The 21,291-nt window shown below is 40.5% G+C and overlaps 1 protein-coding gene and 1 non-coding gene across 5 annotated transcripts in view; both read right to left on the reverse strand.

The window, feature by feature from the left end:
* Positions 1-21,291, reverse strand: part of Dnajc5b (DnaJ heat shock protein family (Hsp40) member C5 beta) — a 102,459-nt gene that overhangs the window by 25,638 nt on the left and 55,530 nt on the right. For all 4 annotated transcript variants that reach the window (XM_021158367.2, XM_021158366.2, XM_085835358.1 and 1 more), the window contains exons 3-4: positions 6,131-6,344; positions 2,665-2,836 (exon numbers count right to left, since the gene is read on the reverse strand). In XM_021158367.2, coding sequence (XP_021014026.1) covers positions 2,665-2,836; positions 6,131-6,344 — 386 coding nt within the window. The remainder of the gene's footprint in view (positions 1-2,664; positions 2,837-6,130; positions 6,345-21,291) is intronic.
* On the reverse strand, positions 19,623-19,786 carry LOC115030729 (U1 spliceosomal RNA). Its single transcript, XR_003836326.2, has one exon. It is a non-coding gene; the product is annotated as a U1 spliceosomal RNA (small nuclear RNA).

The raw sequence follows: 21,291 nt of genomic DNA on the forward strand, positions 1-21,291 counted from the left end.
CATTTGGTCCACATATAGTAGTCCCGCTGACAGGATATGTCAATGCTGCACTGCCAATTACCAGCCTCAGATTGGAGAGGGGTTCTGAGGCAAGGGGTGTCTGAGAGTGGCAAAAACAAAGGACTTAAAGTCAAATTGTGGGTCCAAGCTGGTGGCCTATGTTCTCTTTGAGACAGCTTCTCAGGTTGTTTTCTCTTCGTTCTGCTTTCTCTGAAGATCTCCATACAGCTCGCTGTCTCTTCTCTGCTTGAAATAGTTCTCCAAGCAGTTCTTTCTTGCTATTCTCACAAATTTCTCTGGACATCTCATCTCTTGCAGATCATAAGTTCAGTCTTTTATTTTGTATATCAATCGAGTCATTTACTCCAGGTTTTCTTTTGATACCCTATGAATCACCATCTCTTGAGCCCAGCCCCTTGATTCTTAGGTAACAGCAAGCACACATTTCTTTTTGAACATTGAGAAAGAATTCAGAGATCTGCCTGCCTTTGTTAAGCAGAGCTGATAAACTAACTTGCTGGGTGGGACTCTGCCATGAAATTACCATTTCCACCACATCTCTGTATTTGCCTGCTTTTTTATCTTTCTGAGAAGCTGGGTCATTATTGCAGCTACCTTTGTTCTTTTAGATTTGTGAAGCACCTCAATATATTCATATTGCATTCTTTTTTTTTTTTTGCATAGTTGAGAAATGAGATATTTTCAAACTCATGTTTTTAGAGTTCTTTCCCACAGGATTAAGGGCTGTCCTGAAGGTGCCACTGGTTATCATTTTGCAAAGACATTAGCCACACCTTCACCTCCCAGACTCATGCTGTCTCTGATTACTATGGAGTTATTAACATTATCAGGGAGGTCATTCCTTGAAGGGGGAACATTAAAATATGTACAATATTATACAAATGAGCCCTGTGCCCACACCAGCCATCCATTGACACTCATGGAGGACCCATGCCTTGTTGGCCCTGTCCCAGGTGTGGGAGACAAGTCCTTTCACCCCAACCAAGGCCATGCTGGACTCCACATTGTACCTACAGAGAGTAAAAACATTACACCACACCTCACAGACTTCCCATGCCATTTCACCTCTCCCCTTATATGAACTGTCGTTTCAGTTTTATTAAAGCCAGTTTTCCGGCTTTCCTGTTAAGGTACACACAGAGAAAAATGAGTGGTAGTCACAGAATGGCATGCAGCATATTCTTCATTATTCTTAAGCACCTCTTTCACATATTATATGAGACCTGTGCCCAGGAATTGTCACTCGTGAGCACATCTGCCTATTGAGAAGGCCTTCCCATATAATCAGCACTGCTTAATTGATTTGTTAGTGATTTTATTTGCCTGTTCATTCTGTATTAAAAGATTCAATATTTGGTTACTTTCTATACAAAATAGTGCAGAGTAAATGTACACTACTTTCAATGTACAATAATTTCACCATTAGTCGACAGTTTAGTTCCAATATCAGTAACAAGAAATGTCTAGGAATATTTCTAGCTCAATAACCATGCCCATTGCAAGACATTACAGTTTTCAGGAAGGAAAAAAAAAAAGCTTAGAACAAAACAAAACAAAACCTCTACCCTCTCTGGACTCCCAGTTCTGAGAGTATGGAATTCAGGACTAGTCACATAATTAAACACACTCTTTTGCTGGACTCTGGGTGCTTCATTCACGCATGATGTTATTAGCTTCACATCTGATAAGAAATACAAGGCATACAGAAGCCTTTAAAAAGTTTCTGGTGCTGTTTAAGTGTGACGAGAGAACGACAGAAATACACCATACTGATTCTCGTAATCCTGGAAAAGTGTGCCTCTTACAGTTATCCAGTAATTCTTTTAGCTGTTTGTTGGGAACTTAGGAGTGGGATTAGTAATAAGTCTGAAACCCAAGATAATAATATACTCCACAGAAAACGGACAGTGAGAATTGCTTCTAGAAACCAGGACAATGGCAGTGTGATCCCTGCTTGTTTAAACAAAGACATTGTTCAAAGACCATAAACTATCTCTGGTATTTTGAACTCTGAGAATTTTTTCTTTTACATTCTTTTTTCTTTTTACTTTCTGGGTAGAATAAACTTAAAGTATGAAGCAATGTAGCACAGTGATGTGTGCACACTGATGGGAAGCAGAGGTGACTGAGCAAGCAGAGTTTGTTCTCCATGCTGCTTTATGGCTATCTTTGAGTGGACAAAGAAGCTACATTCCAGAAGAAGAAGGGGTCCTAAATCATCACACAATAATACAAAGGAAGAAAAGCCACGGTTGACTGTCAGTCCCTTGTATTTCAAAAGAGATCCTAAAGACTGAAGTGTATCTTCTGGGAGAAACTTCTACCTTAGCTCTCTGTCCCTGGGCACTCTTACCCTAACTTCCCTGAACCCATAGCTCATTTCTCTTATAAAGAGACAGCAAACTATACCATGATGATGTTTATCATTATCACAGGCAGTTCATGGTTTCTCTCTAATGTTAAATCTAACCTTTCTCTAGGCTCAGTCAAGATAAATGCCCTTTGTCTTCTCCTAAACTGCCCACAAAAGCTGGTAGTTTGGAGAAGAGGCTGGCTCTGTGTGGTTATTGTTTCACTTTAGTAAGACCTGGTCTATAGTCGGAGGTAACAATGCCCAGTACCTCTAATCTCATTTCACCCTACCTTTCTCCATGTCAGTTCTGATCTGCTCCTCAAGGTCCTCTGGTGACACATAGAACTCCTCTTCTGGTGTCGATGATTTGGGCCGACAATGTCCACAACAACAGTTGCAGCAGCAGCAAAGGCAGCAACAAAAATAGCAGCCGGTCAAGAGGCCAATGATGATGAACAGGGTCTAGGGTAAACAGAGGCCAAGTGAAGTCTGAGTCACTGGCATGAGGGACAAGATGACCCCAGACACAAAGTCTGTAAGTGTATACCTCATAGGATTAATGAGACCCCAACATCCCCTGCTTGTCACACACTCGTTCTTATCCTTACCCCCATGTAAGCTATCTCTTAAGTTCCTTTAAAATAACTTTTTCTCACAAATATTTGTGCAAATAAAACCTAGAGGAAATTACTTTCAGCCAGAGTAACATAGTTTGGAACTTCCTTCTTTTTCTTAGGCTATTAAGAGAGCTAAGAGCAAAAGAAAAATCAGACCAGCACTAGATAGGATATTCCTTGGTCAGCTGAGCTCACCAAGCTCACTTGTTCAATGAAAGTAAGTTCTTACCACATAGAAGAGCTGCCTTCCCTGCCACATGCAAGTGCCTGTTAGTACCCAGGTCCTGCACAACCTCTCCAAAAGATCCCTACATCCTCCCTCTCTTCTCTATCTGAGTCAGGGTTCTTTGCACATCCTGCTCACATCTCTGGTGTGGATACTTCATTGGCCATTCTCCTTCTGCTCTTGCTATATGCAACCCTTGTTCCCTGGAGCTTTGGCAGCACATCTGCTGCCAGCTCTCTCAGCAGTAGCACAACCCTGTGTCTGCCATACAGCTGGATATTCCATATGGATTTGCATGGCTAAACATTCCTGACCATTGTTCAGCTTATACCCATCTGCTCTCTAAGATCACCTCAAAAATCACCTTTATGTTGACTTGCTTGTTCCTATTCCAAAATGGCTGCCTATCCTTTTTATTCCAACTGTATGCCATACCACTCAGATCTCCAATCCCTTATTGCTGATGGTATGGAGCAGAGATTGCTTGACAGGAGTGTCTTATAGGCTACAATCATTAGTCATCCTTTACCCCATCTGCCTAGTGAATTAGTACCTGACATGTTGCAGACGTCTAATTCCTACCGAATTAGTGAGTATACAAAGTAATACGCAAACAAATGGTTTGTTCCTCCCAGGAAATAGCATCAAGATTTCCCTATAAGCACAAGTGGTTTGCTCATTAAACAGAAAACACTTTCTTTGACTTCTCCAATCTGAAATTCCAAGAAATCCATTTTTTTTTTTTTGGTAACCAAACAAAATCAAGTTTATTATAATAAATGAAGTTTGTACATCTTAAAATTTAATGCAGACTCTATATAATCAGTGACTGGGAGTGTGGCAATGGTTAAGATGTGAATGTGTATGTACACACTTCTTCAGTGACCTAAGAAGAATTCAAGCTTGACACCCACCCCTCGCCTCCTCTCCTTCTCAAGGTGTCACTACTCATTCTGGCTCCAGAAATGAGGATGGAGTCTCAGGATGGCTTGCGGTGGAGGACCTGTGGTTACACACACTTACGGTCTCTTTGCATGTTGTTGTATGTCATTATGATTTCATCATTTTAGGGAAAATTTAAACCCCCACTTGCCTCTAAGACTCCCTGTGAGCATTCCCCAGCCATGGCCCTCTAAGACCCCAGTTCTTCTTCACCTATATTTTTCCTCTTTCTTTGAACTGTACAACTGCCCTAAGTTTTCTGAAAATCTCCTTTTCATCCCCATCCTGTTCCTTTCTCCAGGGAAATCCCCTTTTTGGGAAAGTCTTACTTCATCCCTTACCATATGTGATATACAATATATATTAGTAACTATTAGTTCCAAGCAGGAACCTGGTACTTTTTAAAAGTACCTTTTAATGGTACATTGTTTCATTTATATGGAACATATTTAATGCCACTTAGGTAAGTGCTATGCAGTTGAGCTTTGGTGCAGCAGCAAAGGAAAGTATACTTCTTTGTAAGGAGCCATGCCTGGCATGGCTCTGTGATTGAAGTTTATCTAGAGAAATTTTGATCAGTTTCTTCAGCTTCCTGAACAACAAAATTGCTTCTCATCTTTAGACAAACAAAATACAATATCAGGTAAGCATGTGAGATTATCTGGACTGCAGATGTTTCTTCTCAAGGGAACAGTGTCATATCTGGAAGGCAGGTTCCTACGCAGCCCCACCAAAGCCCACTTTGTTGTGTGAATGCTAGTCTGCCCTCATTGATTCTGTGGTCAGAATGTACCTTCTCACCACATGGTCAAAATTCATTCAGCACCATCTCTTTATCCCAAGTTTCCCACGAAGGAAGGAGAAAGGATATCTAAGACAGTTAGGAGAAGACAAGTGGGGCTTTGTGGTTCAGACTGTCTCTCCATGCTTACTATGAAAACATATCCTCTTTCCCATCAAATTCAATATAGGGAGGTTAAGAGGGAGAAAACAGTAATCAAAATTCTATTCAACATGAATTCTGCCTTTTCTAAAGCGAACTTTTTTTTAGTTAGTATTTTCCACAACATACATGAATGTCAACTGCCCACAAAATGCATTAATGGAACATATGTCTATTTTATATGTAATATACATTATTACATATACATATGCATATTACATATATACTATATGTACCATTACATATATATACAATATATATTATAATATGTAATATAACTCTATATGCAATAGAATCCTATATGGATAGAACAATGTCTGTTCTATATGTAAAACTATTGCTTTTATCATAAAGAACACTAAATTTCATAAAAATATAAAACCACCAGCAAATGTGTATATATTAGGGATTCCTGGGAAAAGAAGCAAAATTACCACTACAATTCTGATTGTGCTGTTTTAAACATATTGCCTTTTTCTTAGCCAGGTAGCTATCAATCTCTTGTCTTCTACCACTTAATTCTCACTTTTCCTCTCATTTTCTTCTCTGCCACCTCAAGGCAGGCTCCAGCTGAGCCTGTAACATAATTACCACCCATCTTCCTAGGTATTGTCTTTGCTGATGTAGCCTATGCTATAGATAGTAAAGTACATGGCTAAATTTATCTTATAATAATTTATTAAATAGTTGTCACACTAATAAATTATTTTTAGTTTTGAAAAATGAGTCAGTTCTTAATTAGTCACCATGGGGGGAAAAAGGGAGCAGTCAGAATTAACCTGAAGCTCCATACTCAGATATAATTAATGTCTAGAAGTCTGTTAAGTCATGTTGAATTTCATAATTAATTGATGGACTAAAGAAAAATGGTCTCCAAATAACAGCTTTCAGAGGAAGTGATGTCTCATTTTATTTACAAGAGTTTAACAGAAGGAAGGTTGGTCTTTCTTTGAGATAGGGTCTAACAAGATGAATAATACCATTATTTTTCTAGGAAATTGCTTTTGAGGGAAAAAAAAGTGATTTACCTTTGCCCACCAGCTTGACAGCATGAAGTATGTGTTAACGTTTTCATCTCCAAATTGTTCGGCCACGTAGAGTCCCAGCGATCCATACTTGTCATATATGTTTCTCTTTGAGGTGTCGGTGAGGATTGTGTGGGCATTGTTGATTTCTTTAAACTTCTCAGCAGCAGATGGGTCATCTGGATTCTTGTCTGGATGGTGTCGCAGGGCTAATTTTCTTTTAAAAATTAAAAGCAAGGAGAAAAGTGTTAGCTCCCTATCAGAAATTACAACAGTACTTTATAAAGACAGTGTTCACTTGTACATTCTTTATTTGTACACTTTCAATGGGATGCTATGTTTCTAAGTTCTCATTAAATGATGCTATTTGGTCCCAGTATGCAAAAACTATTACATTGCTTCTCCCTCTACATCTTCAAAGGAATCCTCACTAAGGGAATAAAGGCTGTGGCTGAGATAACCTACTATTGGCAAATGAAGATGATTGTAGTCCACTCCAACACATGGAGGTATTTATGGATTCTAGTTTACACTAAAATTTCACTTAGAACCTGTAAAGCTATCTAGAATGGCAGAATCTCATGTTACATACTCTCAAAGTTAAAGCATAAAGATATCTTAACTTTATATTACCATGAGCAAACATTAGGGTTCCTTCATAAGTGCCCTACATGATGTCTTTATCACTTTTTATGTTTCTGAACAAACTATTGATTTCTGTTGCTTCCAAGTATGCATTTGACTTCTTTCCACAGGGATCTTTCTACTTCCAATAGCCTGGGCATCGACAGTTGTGCATATAAGGCTCTTCCTCCTTCCCATGGGGAGGATAAAGCTGATGCTGAGGGTATCATCTGTGGTCTGACTTGAGTGGGATGTCTTGGATTGATGTTAAGTGTACTCAGCTATAAAAAGCAACCTGTGAAGTGGATTTAATGAGTTAGCCATGCAGCCTCCTAGCCAGTAGCCATTTCTCTGACTTCTGTCAAGAAACAATTCAAATGATTAAAGCCGTGTTCAAAATTGAGCCTTCAATTTCTTTCTCCATAAAAAAAAAAATCAATTGCATGACTCTCAGTTAAAATCCCACAGGACTGTTCTCCCCTAGGAGGCCATCCTGAGTGTGCATATGCATTTACTGTATTGATCCGGACAGAATGTGTCACTATAGTGTTATAGTAAAAGCCTGTATGCAGAACAGAAGAGTAGGACATATCTTAAAAACCAACCTGTAAAGCTAAATGAAAAAAAAGACCACACCTATTAAAGTATTCAGTAAAATACTTGCAAACTGAAACTAAGAACGCATCACAAAAACCATCCATCATGTCCAAGTAGCCTTCACTCCAGATATTCAGAAATGGTTCAGCGTATGGAAATCTGTTAATGTAATCCATCACATAAAGAAACTGAAAGAAAAAGTGATCATCTCAGATGCCGAAAAAGCACTGAACGAAATCTAACAGCCCTTCATAATAAAAGCCAGAAAAGATCAAGGAAAAAAGGGACATTTAAACATAATGATGGCAGTATATAGCAAGCTGATAGCCAACATCAAATTAAATAGAAAGAAACTTAAAGCAATTCTACTAAAACTAGGGACAAGACTGTACACTCTCTCCAAATCTAGTCAATATAATACTTTAAGTTTTAGCCAAAACAATAAGACAACTAAAGGAGATCAAGGAGATAAAAATTGGAAAGAAAAAAAAGTTTCCCTATTTACAGATGATATAATAGTATACACAAGCAACCCCAAACATTTTACCAAGGAACCCCTACATAGGCTGGTAAAGATCATCAGTAGCCCTTCTATATGCAAGTGATAAATAGGCTGAGAAAGAAATCAGAAAAACATCTTTCAGAATAGCCGTATGTAACATATCTTGGTGCAACTCGAACCAAGCAAGTTAAAAACCTGTATGACAAGAACTTCAAGTCTTTGAAGAAAGAAGTTGGAGAATATATCAGAAGATGGAAAGATCTTCCGTGCTCATGAATAAGTAGGATTAACATAGTGAAAATGGCCATCTTACCAAAAGCAATCTACAGGTTCAGTGCAATCCCCATCAAAATTCCATCACAATTTTCTTTACAGACCTTGAAAGAACAATACTCAACTTCATATGGATAAGCAAGAAACTCAACTGAAACAGTTCTGTACTTTAAAGGAACTTCTGGAGCTATCACAGTGCCCAATTTCAAGTTGTACTAATTAATTGCAATAAAAACTGCAAGGTACTGGCATAAAAGCAAGTAAGTTGATCAATGGAATCAAATTGAAGAACCAGAAATAAATCCGCACAACTATGGACATTCGATTTTTGGGGGGAAAAAGCCAAAATTATACAATTAAAAGAATAAAGAATCCAACAAATGGTGCTGGTCTAACTGAATGTCTCCATGTAGGAAAATGCAAAAGATCCATATTTATCCCTGCACAAAACTCAAGTCCAAGTGGATCACAAACTTCAACATAAAACCAGATACACTAAACCTGAGAGATGAGAAAGTGGAAAATAGCCTTGAGTACAGCACAGGAGACAACTTCCTAAATGGAGCACCAACTGTGTGTAAGCACTGAGATTGAAAATTAACAAATGGGACCTCATGAAACAGACAAGCTTCTGTAATGGCAAGAACACCTTCAAAGAGACAAAACAGCAGCCAACAGATTAGAAAAAGATCTTCATCAACCCCACATCTGACAGAGGGCTGATATCTGAAATATATAAAGAACTTAAAAATCTAGACTTCACAAAAGCAAATGACCCAATTAGAAAGAGATAAAGAGAGAATTCTCAACAGCAAAATCTGATATGTCCAGGAAGTATTTAAATAAATGTTCAGCACCCTTATTCATCAAGGAACTGCAAATCAAAATGACTCTGAGAATGCATCTTACACTTGTCAGAATGGCAAAGATCAAAACAGAAGTGACAGCTTGTGCTATCCAGGATATGAAGCAAGGGGAACACTCCTCCATTACTGGTGGGAGTGAAAACTTGTACAGCCACTTTGGAAACTTATATGGTGGTTTTGCAAAAAAATTAGGAATAGTTCTACCTTAAGGCTGTTATACCAGTTATACCACTCCTGGGCATGTAGTCAAAGGACATTCCAGCATACCACAAGGATACTTACTCAACTCTTGTTTGGAGCAACTTTATGCATAATAGTCAATTACTGGAAATGACCTAGATGTCCCTCAATAGAAGAATGAATAAAGAAAATGTGGTATATTTACACAATGGAGAATTACTCTGCTGTTAAAAACAATGAGACCATGAAATTTCCCAGCAAACGTATAGAACTAGAAAAGATCATCCTGAGTAAGGTAGCTCAGACCCAGAAAGACAAACATGGTTCATACTCATAAGTGGATAATAGCCATAAAGTAAAGGATAACCATTTTATAATCCCAAACCCAGAGATGCTAAGCAAAAAGGAGGGCTCAAGGGGAATGGGGAGGCACACGAATCTCACTGTGAAGGAGAAATAGAATAGGTATCTCAGGAGATGGATGGGAGGAGGGGTCTACATGAAGTGAGGGTGAGAGTGAGGATGGGAACAGGAAGGACCAAATGGAGGGAGAGAGTCGTGGGTTAGACAACTGGAATCAGGGTGGTGGTGTATCTTTGGGACAAGCTAGAAATTTAGTACAATGGAAACCCCCCAGGAATCAATAAGGGTGACACTAGTTAAGTCTCCTAACAGTGGGGGATATGGAGCCTGAACTAACCATCTCCTGTAACCAGGCAAGACTTCCAGTGGAGATACTGAATCACCAACCCAGTCACAAAACCTCTGATCTATAAGTTGTCCTGTCTACAAGACTTGCCAGGATAAAAGTAGAACAGAGGTTGTGGGAGTGGTCAACCAATATCTGGTCCAGCTTGAGACCTATACCACGAGAGGGAGTTCACTCCTGACACTGACTGAAGGTCCAGGATTCAGAGAGTGGATAGCCCAGAGACCTAACATAGAACTAATCATGACAAAAAAAAATTAATGAAATGATTTCTAATGATATTCTGCTATATTCATAGTTCAGTAACTAGCCCAGTTATCAGAGAGGCTTCACCCAGTAACTGATGGAAATAGATGCAGAGACCCACAGCCTAGCATTAGGCAGAGCTTGGAGAATCCTATGGAAGATGAGGAGGAAAGATTGTAGGAGTCAAAGGGGTCAAGACCACCACAAGAATAACCATAGAGTCAACTAACCTGGGTTCATAAGTGGCTCACAGAGACTGAATCACCAATCAGAGAGCCTACATATGACCTATGCCCTCTGCACATACATTACAGTTACACAACTTGGTCTTCTTGTAGGACTCAGGGGCTGTCTCTGACTCTGTTGCCTGCTTTTGGGACCCTTTCTTCCTATTGAGTAGCCTTGTCCAGCCTTAAGAGGAGAGGGGGGTGCCTAGTCTTACTGCAATGTGATATGCCAGGGCTAGTTGATATCCATGGGAGGCCTACCCTTCCCTTTTTAAAACAGAGAAACGGAACATGTCCTTTGCTTTTAGCCAGGTAAAACACATTTCAGGATTCTGACCTCTAAAATTGAGGACTGAACCCAGGGCCTTGTGCAAGGAGATTCTTCACTTTGATTTATTTAATGTGTGCATATGTGGGCATGCACATTAAATATTTAAAACTGTATGTAAAGTGTGTCCTAGAAATTATTGTCAACAATCTGTCCTCATCCAGCTATTCACCTTAAATTCTATATAGTAAATGTTTTTATTTTTTTAAAAAATCACTTATTTTATGCACTAAAATTTGCTGATTAAAAGGTGGATGGATATTTTACATGCAACTAAGGATCATGGATGCTTAGGGAGTACCATAATGCTTGGGAATATAAATCCAGGTATAAAATCCATTCCACCACTCATCTCAGAACAAATAGAGAACAGAATAACTAGAGTTTATTAGTTTAAGTTTGGTTTATCAAAAAAAAAAGTGTGTGTGTGTCTTTTGCTTTCAGAGATATTTGGAGTACCTGTAAGTTCTTATAGCCAAAACTTCTGGTGTCATGGTTTTGAAATGTGGAATTGATGAGAAAGTCTTTGCTCCTAGCCCAAAGTGCTTGCCATTTTATAACCTTTTCAGTGTTCACTATAGGTGATTACTTGTGAGCTTGATATAACTATTCTTCCAGCAAGCATGACAAAGGCTTTTTTAGTATTATCCTATTTCACATGAGACTATACAGATAAGGATCTTGAGAATATACAGTTAAGGATCTTGCCCAGAGTCACACAGCTAAGGTGAGAAGCAGGCCCAAGGCACAATTAGACTCTCAGGCCATGTGCTTCAGTCTGTGTGATATGAGAGACTGCCTGAGTATTCTGAAATCAACAGTTCACCCAACATTACCTTCAGATATGCAATCTGAAAGATGCCTAAGGCAAAAGTGGGCAGGTGCTTCCAAGGCCTCTTGTAGTGATCAGGCAGAAGTTCCTGTGGTTGTGGACGACAGAACAGAGTCTTGATATATTTTGAGAGATTTGGATGTGGGGGTAAAAGGAAAAAAGATGAGGATAACAGCAAGGTTGAGGCCTTAGCAAACAGATTTGGTTACTACTGTTTGATGAAACAGCAAGGGACTCTCTTATACTGAAGATTTGATGGGGTCTAATGGTTCTATTTTGGATACTTGAGATGTGTATTAAAATATAAGTAAATCTCGAGAGCCATGAGTCCAGAGTTCAGAAGGAAAATACTGTAAGAGACCTACATTTAGAAGTTCTTGGTAGGCAGCTGATATTTACAATCATGAAACTACAAGAAAGTCCAAAAAAAGTGGTTCAAGAAGTCCAAAGACTGGGCTTTGAGATAGGATTTAAGAAAACCCAGCCATGCAGGGTAGGCACACCTAAAGCCAATCTATCTCAAACAAAATAAAACAAGACAAAAACCACACTTTAAAACAAGCAATAAAAAGCAAGGTTCAGTGAGATAGATGGGAAAATCTAGACAGTGCCAAGTCTTGGGATCCAGGGGAAGAAGATGTTCAAAGAGGAGCAATCCGGCAAACTGCTAAGACAGACAGACTGTAAAACGCCCAGGACTCAGAAAGACCAGACACAATGTCCTGGAAATCCTTCATACCAACCCCATACACATATGTTAAAGCATGTTCTAAAAGGAGGAAAGTAATGGTAAAAAAAAAAAAATTTAAAAAGCAGAAAAAAAGAAAATAGAAAAATGGGAAGTAACAACCAGAATTAAGTGTTTATGGTTGTACATTAGGATTACAGGATTTTTTTTTTTTTTGCTTTCTTTTTGCTTATGATAGTGTATATAGTACTTATATGTTTTTGTCAAAGCATCTTAAAGCTCCAGTGACAAGATGTATTCTTTTGAAACATCTGAAAATTCAGGTTTTGTTGCCTTAAGTGACCCATTACTGAGTCACAGGGAGTTCATAAACATAAAAGAAACGTTTTCTGAGTATGTATAGTGTTCTTGGTAGGGAGCATTCCCTCAAGCCTTCTTCCCGCAGCTGGCTTTGTGGTGTACCCTTCCTGGAATTTCACTGTGCAGCTTTTCCTTCTGGTAGTCCTCCAGGTACCATGTGTCATCTAACCCAATGGAAGGGCTGTGACCTCTGCCCAGAAGGGAAACATTCCCTGAAAAAGAATGGTTCTTACAAACCTTGCCTTGTCTCCAGGCTTCAGAGGAACACTGACACACTCCACCCAGACTACGGCAGAAGCCTGGCCTCCTCTCATTTGTTACCCTGTTGGAACTTTGACAGCTCACAAGGGCAGATGCACTCAGCCGTTTATCACACTCCCCTAACAATGGTGTTGGCTGATTTGGAGGGCTGGAACGCCTCCATCTGCAGCAAATCCAAGTCCTGGTTGTCAGCAGTGTTTTGACTCCTCTTGGCAGACACTCTTGGCTCTGAGTTTCCTTGGCACAGATGGCAAAGCAGGGGCAGCTGCCAAAATTACACAACTGCTCAAGCAGGTGAGCTCAGTGGCGCCCCACCTGCTTGGGGGTTACCTACAGATCAAGCAAGACATGAAAGGTTCTCTGGAAGCTCAGGTTGAGGAGGTGCTCGGACTCCATTTAAATACAACCATCACCTGTTTGTGTTAAAGGTATTCTTGCCATTTCTAATTTTACATGCAAAAGGGACATGATATTCAACTAGAATGTGAGAGTTCATTTCTAAACATTCCTGTGCTTCCCAAAAGTGAACTATAAGGGAGAAAAATAGGACGTCATAGCCAACACTCTCAGACGAGACCCACCTACTGTCATCCCAGCCTCTGAGTCACCTGGGGCTGATTTTGACCGGCTCACCCAGCTGTCCCTCCATGGGTTGAGATATCAGAGGAGAGCTTTTGGGATGACCTCAGCCACATTCTATTGTGGCTTGTTTGTGTCTCTAGCTGCCTTCCTCCTGCTGAACACATGTCTGCCTCCTTTTATTTATTATTTTTATGTTTATATCTATCTATCTATCTATCTATCTATCTATCTATCTATCTATCTATCTATCTAGGCTTTTCAAGACAGGGTTTCCCTGTGGAGCACTGGCTGTCCTGGAACTATTTTTGAAGACCACGCTGGCCTTGACCTTAAAGATCTACCTGCCTCTACCTCCCGAGTGCTCTGACCAAAGGCATGCACTACCACACCCGGCACATTTCTGCCTCTGAACTCAGTTTTTAATGTTGGTTATTATTGTGAATCTATCTCCATTTCTTCCTGACTTCTTTATTGAGCCATGACATGTGTGTTCTCTCTGACCTCAGAAGAAATCTACCTGCGGGGTGCTAAAAAGAAGAGACAGCAGCCACTGATATCTTCCCCTGTTCCAGAACCCTGTGGCAGAGCCAGTGCCAACTGTGCTTTTTGTTTCATTTTGTTTTGTTTGTCATTTTTCATCATAGTGGGTTTTTGTTTATTTTGAATATTCTTGTATTTTGTGTATCAATTTGGTTTTTGAGAGAGAGAAAGCATTGTATGGTGGGGGTGGGGTACAACCCAAAAATGAAATTGAGTGTGGAGGAATAAGGGGAGGGTTGGGAGAGAAACCGGGGAGAAACTCAGACCCTGTTTCAATAGAACAATCACTTGTTCTTTCATACACCTTTCACAGTGTATGAAAAAAAATTGATTCGAGACTATAGCCACAGCCTGAAATAAAGAGAGAGAAGCCTGGGATCATATTAGATCCTAGAAAACAGACCTTTGTCTAGAGAGGATTGCCTGTGGTGAGAATGAGACCAATAGTGGATACAGAGATGAGCCGCCAGAGCCACAGTTGGCAGAATCAGAAACCTGCCAACAGTGTGACCATGGAACATCTGAAGCTATGTGTGACAGTGGAGAATCGAGGCCCTTACACCCTCGTGGACTTGGGTGATGCACACGTGAAGATACAGAAAATGAGTACCATAACATTTGGGATGAACCAGCATCTTAATGTCTGTCTGATTCTGTACATGCCTATATAAACTAGTCTCTATATGTTTATGTTTTACATGTATACATATATATCTCTATATATGTGATATTATGATCTATAATAAAGCTAGTTATGTATTTTATATAGTTATATGTAGAAAGAAACATTTAGAAATAGTATATTTCTATCTTTTATAACTTTTAGTTTGGCTTTTAAAATTAATTTGTAGGGTCTAAGAAAATATTCTGTATGTGCTCCACATGAATCTTTCATTGATTATTTATACTGAATACATTTCCCTTTATTGCATTATTACTTAATGGTATCTTCTGGATAAAACTATTGTTTATTTTAAAGTTCTCTCCTCTTGATTTCTGGAGTCCTCTATATCCTGTTGGTCAACTTAGTCATCTCTAGGCACCCTAAGAAGCAAATTCCTTCACATAGTTCTGTAAAAGTTTTGGTCTAGGGTGGTGGAGTGGTAACAGGCAAGCCTGAGTTCCCAGGTCAGCATTCAGCACAGGGAACAGAGAGGTCTGGGCATGTCTGTGATAGACACAGTTTGTCAACTTATAAACACACATATTCACATATGTTGCCGAGACACTCTGTGCAAACTCTCAATCTTGGTTTTCATCTTTTTAATCATATTTGTTTTAAAATCTTTATCTCACAATTCTAACTACTCAAGTTCCCATAGTTCCATGACCTCACTTCTAACCCTGCTCTCTTGGCTTTCGTTATCTTTGTGTGATTAATATTGTATTTTAAAAATTTCCCAGAAGCAATATGAATATTAGGATATAATTTCAAATCACAGAGTATTTTACTTATGACTTTTAGATGTCTAGGGGACCATGTTAACCCAATATAATAAACCAATATTTTCTTCATTACACAGGTAACTAAGAGTTTAGTGGTAGCCATAGTGGTACCCACAACTAGGACCCTTAAAATAATAGCATTTTATTAATTAACTTACAGTATTATAGTCAGACCCAGATAGGTAGGACCAGTTTTTCTCAGCTCTACTTGCCTTTTTTGGGGACATTCAGTTAAGTGCTCAGCCTCCCCTGTACATGATTTCCCCATATGACTAAAAAGAGTCAAATTTCATAAACACTGTTAATTTAAACCAGATTGGAAAGCAGAAGCAGGTAGGCCATTTCAAGTTTTGAAATAGCCTTATGCATTATTTATTTTCAGATAGGCTGTCTTAGCCAAGGCTGACCTTGAATTCAATAGCGCCAAGGTCAACTCATGATTCCCCTTCCTCCACCTCCCAAGTTCTGGGATTATAAACCCATATCACAATCTCTTCTGATACACTAGTGAGAAACCTCAGAAACTCAGCCCTGATTCAAGAAGTCACCATAAAGCCAACTACTGAGGCCTACCAATGGAATTTTCCACCACAGATGGCTTCTGGTACTCTTAGACCTGTGCTGTGGTATTCCATAGGCTCAATAAATTTTCAGAATTCCCACCTTTGGGACATTTATGAGGTTTCTTCTTCTTCTTCTTCTTCTTCTTCTTCTTCTTCTTCTTCTTCTTCTTCTTCTCTCTCTCTCTCTCTCTCTCTCTCTCTCTCTCTCTCTCTCTCTCTCTCTCTCTCTCTCTCTCTCTCTCTCTCTCTCTCTCTCTGAAGTAGTTTGAAGCCTGCAGTCTTGAAGCCTCACTCCCCTCAGATAATGGCGTTCAGTAGTTTTTCACTCTCAAATGCTTTTGAGATACTCATTTCCTCTTGGTTTTCCTGTTTCTCTCACTGGCAGAAAGAACTAGTAGGAAGTACTTAGCCAGTTCTTAGCCAGGAACCTGCTAATCTCTGGGAGCTTCCTGGCCTGGGCAACAAATGTGTCTGCCTAATGGCCCCAGGTCCTGCCCTCCTTCACTGCAGCTGAGGCCCATTAGCGCAAAGCCTGCCAAAGCCAAAGGCAAATTTTTACACATCCAATTATCATAAAAATAGCCCAAACAAGCAGCTTTTAGTCACTTGGAGCCTTTCTATTTTACACAGCCTGCAAGAACTCAGCATCTGCTGGCCATTGACACAAACCACAGGGTTCTGTGTCTCAGTTCCTGAGCTGCATGCAAGACCCTTCTCTGACCAAAGACTCGTCTATGGGCTGGGTGGTACTGCCTGCCTGGGTACATGGCTCTTTCCGACTCTCTCTGCTCTTGGGGTTCCCTAGCCCTAGTACAGGGGGGGGGGGCGGTCCCCAGCTGTCAGCGCGTGGACCTCCTGCAGTAAGGATTGTTTCTGATTTAACCTTGTCCAAGTACCAGTCAACTACTGCTGATGGCTATCATGGTCACACATTCCCTTGTTTGGTCCTCAAACTTTCAGAGCCAAATACAACCATATCATATGCTGTACCCTGGACAGTGGCCCTCAACACAAGAAGATTTAATGTTGTGAGCTGTAGAGCAGAGACTGGAATGAAAACAGTATAAAGTCCACCATAAGGACAAGATAGAAAGGCCAGGACACCGTTTGGCATCATATTGCAGATACAGATGCCAAACCCACCACGGCTGTGTGATTATTTCTGGAGCATCTGCTACCAGAACGAATGACTCCTGTGCTTTGACCATCAAGATGCCACAGGAAACGACTAAACACCACATTATTCAGCACTGTGACTTCCCCACATTTGCAGACACTGTAGCTGAGTGTTAAAGGAGTTGTCCTAGTTTTGCGGGATCACATCACATCACATTTGTGGTTCAGGCTATGTGGTGTGAGGCAAGGACAGGAAAGAACCACACAGATAGATAGATGCTCTGCTGCCTCGCAGACAGCTCTCTTCTTGCCTGCAGAACTGCATCAAGAGTCAAGTGCTGCCCTCTCGTGGCTGGTGTTGCCACTGTACCAGAGATGGTCAGGATCTCAACTTTTTCATGAGGCATTATACTTTGATTTTTTTTTTTTTAATTTTATAAGAGTTTAAAAAAAATGCATCAATACTCAGATTTTATGGAAGCCTAAATTCCTGTTGGTGGCACCGAGTTTCAGTTTTCTGTTTGCTACCAAGTCTTCTGTGGCTTTCTCAGATCCACGTCTTTACTTTCCTTGATAAAATGAATACACTGGAATATCCATGTCAGTATATTAGATAAATCCGAGGCCAATTCTGTAAGCTTCTTACTGTGCTGGCAATAAAAGTACTAGTCTGAAAAAGAAGTGAACCCAGACACTATTGCATACGCCAGCAAGATTTTGCTGACAGGACCCTGATATAGCTGTCTCTTATGAGGCTATGCCAGTGCCTGGCAAATACAGAAGTGGATGCCCACAGTCATCTATTGGATGGAACGCAGGACCCCTAATGAAGGAGCTAGAGAAAGTAACCAAGGAGCTAAAGGGGTCTGTAACCCTATAGGAGGAACAACAATATGAACTAACCAGTACCCCCCAGAACTGTCTCTCTAGTTGCATATGTAGCAGAGGATGGCCTAGTTGGCCATCAATGTGAGGAGAGGCCCTTGGTCTTGTGAAGATCATATGCCCCAGTACAGGGGAATGGCAGGGCCAGGAAGGGAAGTGGGTGGGTTGGGGAGCAGTGCGGGGGTGGGGGTATAGGGGACTTTCGGGATAGCATTTGAAATGTAAATGAAGAAAATATCTAATTTTTAAAAAGGTGAAAAAAGAAGTGAACACCTGAAGTTCTGACAGCACGGAGGTCTGGATGTGTCCTGCCCCAGCTTGCTCTAGGAGTCTGGAGGCTGCATCTGCTTATCTACCTCTGTATAGGGAACAAACTCCCAATAACTATTTCTGGGTTTCTAACTTCACTGTTTCCAGAGGGAAAGTACATTCTTTTCTCAGGTCGACTGCCTCTCCTGAACTGTGACTATCAAGGTACAAGAACATTAGGATGGAGGAGAAATGGGCACACTCTCAGCTCAATAGCCAGGACTCCTGCTTCCAATAGCAGGCCCCACCGCTGCTGGTCCTGGTGAGACTTCTCAGCAGGCCAGAACTGCTGCTCCCTTCTGGGTCAACCTGAAGTGACAGTTAGCTGCACATTATATTCTTGCAGGTCCTAGGAATGTCTGTCACACTCAAAAACTTTCAGTCTCTCTTCTTCAAATCCTTTCAGTGCAAAAACATATGGCACTGTCTTCTTATATATCTTTGGGCCCAGCTCTCACTTAAAACTTTCCTCCCAGAAACTCACTTTTAAAACCGAACAGGGCCTTTTCTTACAGGCTGGGGTCTTGTTGGTTTAATTTGAATCATAGGCATGTACTTAAACCATTCTCAACCCCTACCAAGTTCCTTAAAAGATTTCCTGTCCTGGCCACGAGAAGATGACTATGGCCCCTCCTCCTATTTCTAGGCTTAGCAGCATTGTCAGACAAGATTTTAAAACACTATGAACAACAAGCTATAAAAATATACAGTTCCCCCTTGGCTGTCTCCTATGCGGTTTGCCTGTCTCTGTTCAACTTCAGTAAATTCCTTTTCATGTCCCCAAGAAAAATTTCCAAACCTCTTATTCCCCCCTTGATTGCTATTTCCAATTCCCTCAGCAGACACCCCCACTTCTGACTTGGAAAGGAACAATCTTCTGCCTCTACACTTGAGAGTAATAACACCACGGTCTCCATCCTCTTCCCAGTTGTGTTCCTTCTATCTATTCACCTGCGCAGACCCTAAAGCATCACCAGCCCCCACTCCCAACTCTAACGTTTTCTGTGATGTTTTGCTACTCCCATCTCCTCGGGGATCACTTAGCTTGTGTTTTCAGCTCTAGGCATGTGTGTACTGCCAGACTGTGGCCCAAGAATTGCCCTTTTATCTTTTTGAGGTATGGTCTCAGTAAGTTACTCAAGTTAGTCTTGAACTCACTATTTATCCCAGGCTGGCCTTGAACTCATGGTCTTCCTACCTCAGCTTTCCAGGTAGCTGTAATTATAGACCCATGCCATCAGGCCCAGCTTCCTCATCTTTCCCCTTGTTTATAAATGTTCTTCTCTTCCTTTGCATTTTAACTCCATTCTTCTCTCATGCAAAAAGGTTACTCTTCAATGCCCATTCCCTTCTCTTTCTTTCAGAGGAGAGCTCTAAAGCAGTTCCCCACTACCACAAATTATGCAGTTGAGTTTCCCACATTTGGGGAAATCGCAGGGGTCAGCACATCTGGAGTGCAATGGATAAGCCTCACCCCAGGAAAACCACCTTTGTGATCATGGTATCTCCCCTGCCAGGTAAGATGTCCATTTCCTTTTCAACTCGCTGAAATAACCTGATTGCTATTTCCAGCTCTCTCGCAAACTTCCTCTCCCTTCTATGATGCTCTGGATGAAATCCCACAGGCTTATTTTTATCTGTCTTGTACTTGACCCTTTGTAGTATTTGATGACTGCTCCTTTCTTCTCTAGACATCCTGAGTGTCTTTTCAGTTCTTTTCTGGGCTTGGCTTGACAGCCTAGAACTGGAAAGACGGGCACAAGACATCTGAGGAGCTCTTGCAGCCAAGTTTAGCAAAAGCAGTGTTTTGTGTCAAGTAGCCAGCACACTGTGAATGAAATAGAGAATGGGACAGACCATTAAATAACCCAGAGTCCAGGAACTGCGATTTGGGAGTGGAAATATCCAAAACAGTTTGTATTCATTGCCCTTAAACCAGATTAGGGCTGTCTCTCATAAGGGACCAAGAACAGACTGGTAATTTTGTGTCACTATAGTTCTCTGTGCCTATCAATTGCCCATGGCCATGATAGTTTTCAACATCTATGGCTAAAACCCATGTGGAAAGGAGTACGGTATAGGGGACTCTATAGTACTGTATAGGTGCCCCTGATCTTAGAGTTTTTGGTTCTGTATGTAGGTCTGGAGATTCTATATGGTAGAAATTATATATCTGATTCAGCTAAGTGCTGAACTCAGAGAATCATTGCTTTTGTAGTTTGGGAAATTTGGTTTGTTGTATTTATCTTATGATTTTATAAGAATGTATAAGATTTAATAAGAATTTATCTTATGATTTATATTTGTAGTATAAAGCTAATTTAACCAGATATGAGAATTGATGTCTTGTTTTCTCTTATAAAGGATCTTATGACATATTCAATCTGAAAGCCATTGTTTCGCCCACATTCCCACTTCAGAATCCCACATCAGATCCTGGAGTGTTCTTACAGCCTCATGTCTTCCACTCACAGTGTGCACATATCAGTGGGGATCCCTGTGATCCATCCAATGTGGACCACAGTGGGGCAAACACACCCATGAATTTTGAGCCCCATTTTTGCTTAGTGTACCCCCACATCCTACCCACATATCCTTACTTCCTGCAGTCTCTCTTTAACTTGTATGCTTTGTTTTTGAGTTCAGCTGTCTACCCTATTTTGTAAGTGGCCAGCTCAAAGAATTAATCCTGACAGAAAACCTAGCCCACATAGAGAAATAGAGTGAGCCCCATACTCTATGGGAGAGTGAAACAAAAACAGGTTCTGGCACACGCATCTGTTTACTGGTGTGAGGCCTGGTGTTCCACTAGTCTCCTTGATTCTCTGAATGTTTTATCTGTTTCATTTTGGGTCATCTTAGCCTACATTTGAGGTCCATAAAGTGTTTCTTGTGTACCCTCAGGTCTCCCATTGAGCCCTTCTACTTAATTTTTCAATGAAGTTATTGAATTTTCCATTCCAGGATTTTTGGTTGACTCTTTTGGTGATTTTGTTTCTTTATAGACATTCTTTCTTTGATGATTCATTA

The sequence above is a fragment of the Mus caroli genome, unplaced genomic scaffold, assembly GCF_978045245.1.
Source record: "Mus caroli unplaced genomic scaffold, Mus_caroli_1 scaffold_3, whole genome shotgun sequence".
In the NCBI taxonomy this organism is placed as follows: domain Eukaryota; kingdom Metazoa; phylum Chordata; class Mammalia; order Rodentia; family Muridae; genus Mus; species Mus caroli.